At 44.6% G+C, this 6,225-nt stretch overlaps 1 protein-coding gene across 1 annotated transcript in view; it reads right to left on the bottom strand.

Annotated features, from left to right (window-relative positions):
- Positions 1-1,675: 1,675 nt before the first annotated feature.
- The window catches only part of LOC113486759 (myosin heavy chain, skeletal muscle, adult-like), a 74,858-nt gene continuing 70,308 nt past the window's right edge, over positions 1,676-6,225 (bottom strand). The window contains exon 34 of the mRNA XM_026860984.1: positions 1,676-1,938. Coding sequence (XP_026716785.1) covers positions 1,786-1,938 — 153 coding nt within the window. The 3' untranslated portion in view covers positions 1,676-1,785. The remainder of the gene's footprint in view (positions 1,939-6,225) is intronic.

Raw genomic sequence — 6,225 nt, forward strand, 5'->3', positions numbered from 1 at the left:
CATGACTGATCTCCTTAACTGCCAGATGAGGAAAGCGGTATTCTGTACCATCTTCTCCTAGGGCTGCTGCATACAATACTGGCTGGTTGGACTTGACCACTCAGGAAAGACTTGTTCTATATTCCTCTCATTTCCACAGGACATCTTTCTTCAGGGACTCCTTCTGTTACAGGACTTCCTTGTCTTGGTCCTGCTCCTCCAGGAGAGGCAGATACTCTTTCATCCCTCTTGATGTCCAAGCACAGACAAATCATCTGTTCTGTCAGAATGTGGAGAATATAGAAAGACCTGACAAGCATGTTTACTTTTCACAGAGACTGTTTTGCAGGTCTTTCTACAGCAAGCATGCATGCAGTGTATAAGTGAAAAGAAGCAGTAAGATGACATAAACTCTTCAATGAGAATACAATAGGTGAATCTTACCCAGAACATGTATTTCTCTTATGAAACATTTGATTTCTAGAGAAGACAGTTTTAAAATATAAGTACATCAACAAAAGTAAAAGATCTCCACTGTTGATAGCTGCTGCATCTCTTACATTCTAACTTTTATGTCCATCAAGTTTTATGGTAAAAAGTTTCCTTACTATATAAAAAGGTGATTTAAGTAGACTTTGTGTATCCTTTCTTTTAAACTGAATCAACCCATTATCACTTAGGAGGTGATTATGTTGCACTTAAATATTTGCTTCTAATACAGCTACTTAGCTTGCTGGAGATATACAAAACCCCACAATCATTTTTTATCTTCAGTCTGTATTAGGGAAGTCAACATGAGAATATAATTTACAGAATTATTTCTCATTTTTATGATACAGAAATAACTATCCATGTTCAAAACCAACCTCTGGTAAGTGTAGCAGACTTTTCTGATATGTACTAATACTTAGTAGAAACTTCTATCATTCTTGAAAGTGATTTTCACTTATTCTTTTTATCTATGACATCACTACTTTACATTATATTGTATCTATACTGGAAAAACAAACAAACAAACCAACCCCACACCAAACCACTCCATCACCTTTATATGTCTTAATATATACTCAATTATCTTTCAGTTGTCCATAAAATGCTTTGGTTTATCCATGCTCAGGAGTATGCAGCCTTACCTATTTTTTCTTCCCTAGTCTTTTAACTCTGGATTCTTGTCATTCACCCCATCTGTGAACTGGCTATCATTTTGTGCTATGTATGAAATAAAACAGCTTCAGAGAAAGAGAGTGATGATATCTCTTTGTGCCACTACCTCACCATGTTGGCTTGACTGCTTGTCAATGCTTGGAGTGAATGTCAGTCTCCTAAATCAAAGTAGAAATTTGAGTTTCTCACACACTTAAGTCTAATCAAATAAGCAATATTTTTCAGTTAATAAAAATACTATACATTTGTTTCTAAATGCTTCAGGAAGCTTTTTCTTTTCATTTCTTTTTCTCCTTAAGAATTCAGCAGAATAACTTGGAAGAATGTAGTCTTAGTCTATCAAAGAAATGCATACTTCTCATTGAAGGTGAATAGTGAATCCCTATAATTGTTATTATTCCTCATGCATTTTTAAAATTGTAAATGAAAAAATGTATTACTGTTCAATATATTTTTTAATGTGTACATGTACTCCAAATGTAATGAATACTAGAATGAATAAATAAAGCACGCTAATCACTGTTCCTATGCAGAGATCTCTACTGTATTTATTACCTAGACATAAATTATAATTACAGAAGAAAGCAACTCAGAGATTTACATTTTATGCATGCCTCAGGTCACTTTTTAGCCTTGAGATCCTCATTCCTCCTCTTCTACCTTCTTATGAAACTCCCGGCTCTTTGCTCGGAGCTTGTTGACCTGGGACTCTGCAATGTCAGCCCGCTCCTCGGCTTCCTCCAGCTCGTGCTGGATCTTGCGGAATTTGGAGAGGTTGACATTGGACAGCTCCTCCTGTGAGGGGATAAGGAGTTGTGAAAACAATAGGCAGCATGTGGACAATTAATATCTGAAAGCTGGGCAAACAGAAATTTAAACAGCACAGCTGAGCAAGGAAAGCAGGTTTAAAACCAAGGTTAAAAGCTGCTCAGAGCATTAAGTGTGCCAGAAGAGAAAAGAGCATCGGCCTGTTGAAAAGGCCATGGCCATATAACACACAGCATGGACTAGGCAGAGTGCAAGGCAGAGTGCTGAACAGACTAGCAGGTGCTTCTGACACCCAGGGCAGGGCAAAGAAGAAGAAACTAGAGGTGGGGAGTGAGTCTTAGAGAAAATAGAGATAAGGAAGTGTAGTTTCTTCCCAAACCAGCAATTCTTACTTTTACATTCCCATTGTCTTACAGCAGAAGATTCATCAAAAAAGTCAAGGTTTCAAAAAAATGGACAAAAGAAAGTACCAACAGAGAATTCTACCTCCACCATAAGGAAGACTGGCCTTGGTCAGAGTGGTACTTACAGCCTCCTCCGCTTGCCTCTTGTAGGATTTCACCTTCATTTGCAGCTTGTCCACCAGGTCCTGGAGCCTGAGATTATTCTTCCGGTCTTCCTCGGACTACAGACAATGCAAAGTAACAGAAAACTTTGTTTGCCTGTTTCTCTAGATTTCATAAATGTGAAACAGATGAAGTAACATTCCTCATGGAGCATTACTGTCAAGAAAGACAGAATGCAGAATCCTGTTAACTGTGTCACTGAATAAGGTATAGAAATCCCTTCAGAAGAAAATGTGCCAACTTCTTGACTTTCTGGAAGAAGAATGTGTCAACATAAAGAAGCTTCCTGCCTTACCTGGTAGGTCAGCTCCTTCACCCTCCTCTCGTACTTGCGCACGCCCTTCACAGCTTCAGCGCTGCGCTTCTGCTCAGCGTCAACCTCCGCTTCCAGCTCCCTCACCTGCAATGAGAAGCCCGGCTTTGGAGCTTCCGTGCTGCTTATTTGCATGACACGTTCTCTCACGCACAACTCAAAGCCCTACGCACTCTGGCCTCCAGCTTCTGGATTTGCTTCTTGCCTCCCTTCAGTGCCAACTGCTCGGCCTCATCCAGACGGTGCTGCAGGTCCTTCACCGTCTGGTCCAGGTTCTTCTTCATCCTCTCCAGGTGGGCACTGGTGTCCTGCTCCTTCTTCAGCTCTTCGGCCATCATGGCTGCCTGAAGGGAGCAAAGGGTGAAAGCCATTTTGGGGTTGGAGACATTTTGGGGAGAACACATCCTCCAGTAGCAGTGAAAGGAGCCCCCAGCTCACATCTGTGATGGCCTTCTTGGCCTTCTCTTCAGCATTGCGGGCTTCCTGGATCGTATCCTCCATTTCACCCTGAATTTGCACAATGTCTGTTTCCAGCTTCTTCTTGGTGTTGATCAAGCTGGTGTTCTGTTGAACAACAAATAATATCATCCAGTTAGTTCCAAAACAGAACCCTTAAAAACTTTTAGAAATTTACTGTTTAATTTTAAACTTATCATTGATATAGCTATTATAATCATCCTCGTTCAAATGATGCATTTTGTCAAGTCATACTTGGTGAGATAGCAAAGAGTGCATAAAATTTTACGAAGCACGTCTGTCTCCTGTTAATGGTATCCTACTCATTTAGCCATAATCCAGTTCTTTGTACAAGAGTAATAAATCTGGTTCAGTTTAAGATTTTTATGGTAAGACATTATTTCACAATTTACACAGATGAACAATTTGGAAAGGGAAAAAGAAAACGGTACTTGAAACTTTGAATCTCATAAATCTAACCTGAGTGTGGAGGAGCTGAACTCTCTCAGTCGCATCCATCAGTTCCTGCTCAGCCACTTTCCTCGAGCGCTCCGTCTGCTCCAGGGCTGCCCGTAGCTCCTCAATTTCAGCCTGCAGCAGGTTTGCTCTGCGCTCCACCATGGCCACCTGCTCTTTCAGGTCCTCCTGTGTCCTGAGAGCGTCGTCCAAGTGTATCTGGGTATCCTGGAAAGAGAGACAAGGCAGATTGTGTAGTGTATTTTACCTTTTTTCTTATTTCCTATTTTCACATCAGTATAGAACAGGAAAATTTTGAGCTGTGTCAGATACCAGTTAGCACATGTTTAATTGTGCGATACCTTGAGCACTGCCTGCGTGTTTCTCAGATTCTTCTGTGCCTCTGCAGCCACGCGGTTGGCATGGCTCAGCTGGATCTCCATTTCATTCAGGTCTCCCTCCATCTTCTTCTTCAGCCGCAGGGCTTCGTTCCTGCTCCTGATCTCAGCATCCAGGGTGCTCTGCATGGACTCCACGATTCTGAGGTGGTTTCTCTTCATCTGGTCAATCTCCTCATCTTTCTCTGCGATCTTCCTGTCAATCTCAGATTTCACCTGGTTGAGCTCAAGCTGGAGGCGCAGGATCTTGCCCTCTTCATGTTCCAGGGAGGCCTGGACAAGTGAGCAGGAACAGTGACTCAAACTACTACTTCCTTTCTACCTAGTCTCGTGAAATCTGGGCTCGCTTTCCTGCCATGTGTGCAAATAAATACTATCATACTTTCAGTCTGGACACCATTTCCTAGCACATACCTCAGCTTCCTCCAGGGAGGCTTGCAGTTCAGATTTCTCCTGCTCAATCTGCTTCTTGACTTTCTCCAGCTCATGAATCGCCTTTCCTCCCTCTGCAATCTGCTCCGTGAGGTCGGAAATCTCCTCTGCAAGGAAGGGTGAAAAGTGGCACGGTCAGGCTCAGAGCTGAAGCGGAAGGGCCCAGCCACACCAAGGTGACAAGTATCTTTGCAGAGCTGCAGGCGGTAGTGGTGGACAGCAGAAAGCCCTGCCAGGAGCAGAGGGCCAGGCACTTACGCTGCAAGTTCTTGTTCTCCCGCTTCAGCGTTTCCAGGTGGTCCAAGGACTCCTCATAGGCATTCTTCATCTTAAAGAGCTCCGTGCTGAGAGAGCGAGACTCCTTCTGGGAGGCTTCCAGCTCAGCCTGCGTTTCCTCATACTTCTGCTTCCATTCTGCCAGGATCTGAGGAGAAACGGGGCGTCAGTATGCAGGTGGCAGTCAGGAGGACATGCTCTGCCCAGGAGCCCCGGGGCTGGAGCCCAAAGACCTTGTCAAAGTTCTTCTGCTTCTTATCCAGAGCTGCGCAGGCAGCATTAGATCTCTCCACGTCGATCATCAGGTCCTCCACTTCATTCTGCAGCCTCTGCTTGGTCTTTTCCAGGGAGGCACATTTGGCATTCACAGCCTCAACGTGTTCCTCTGCATCCTGCAGGCGCTGTGCCAGCTTCTTCCTGGCAGGAGATAAGCAGAGCTCCGGGTGAGGAATCAAATAGGAGCCTGTGGTGTGCAGCCAGTATGGTTTGCACAAGAGCACACTTAGCCACTAGGTAGGGTGTGATCCCCATTTACACTGCAGTGTAGGATGTCTCCCAGGCAGCCACTGTATTTCTATGTCTAAATCCTGGGCTACAGCAATTCCCTCCCTGCTATTCACACAAGCAACTGTCTGCTGTTCTGTGTCCGAAGAGATTTGTTGCTTCTGCTTTTCCCCAGTGCATACCTGCTCTCGGTTATATTTTCTCTCCTCCTGGCACCCCATCCCAAAGCAGAGCATTGACCTCTTGCTGACAGTGGTATCCTCAAATTTCCATTCTTAGCCTCTGCCAGCCTTCCCCACATTGCCCACATACTTGGCCTCCTCCAGCTCCTCCGTGCGCTGGATAGCATCCGTCTCGTATTTGGTTCTCCACTGGGCCACCTCGCTGTTGGCCTTGGACAGGGCACGCTGCAGCTCCCCCTTGGCTTCCTGCTCCTCCTCGTATTGTTCCCGCAGCAAGTCACAGTCGTGGCGAGCTGACTGCAAGGCGTGGGCCAGGGCGTTCTTGGCCTAGGAGAAAATTGTAGTGTGACAGTGAATGGAAATCTCCTGGGCAATGTCCTGTGTTGATTCACACTGGGTTATTCTGCTGTGAGAATGATGGCAAGGTACTGAGTGAGAAAGGAAGATCTGGCTATCTACAGAAGAATTAATGGATAGACTGCAGGGAAGGGAGAGCAAAGCTAATATGAAAAGACTTTCACTGCCTTACCTAAGTGGTCATTTTCCCCCCTCTCATCTTGTTGATTCTGTGATTTGATGTGTTTCTGATAGAGCCTTCTCACCTTTATCTCTTCCTCTAGGTGCCTCTTGAGTTCTTCAATCTGTTGGGTGAAAGCCTGCTTGCCCCTTGACAGCTGAGAAATCAGAGCATCTTTCTCCTCCACCTGGCGTGAATATTCACCTGGGAAAGC

This window comes from Athene cunicularia (genome assembly GCF_003259725.1).
Source record: "Athene cunicularia isolate RWA chromosome 18 unlocalized genomic scaffold, athCun1 chr18_part1, whole genome shotgun sequence".
Taxonomy (NCBI): Eukaryota; Metazoa; Chordata; class Aves; order Strigiformes; family Strigidae; genus Athene; species Athene cunicularia.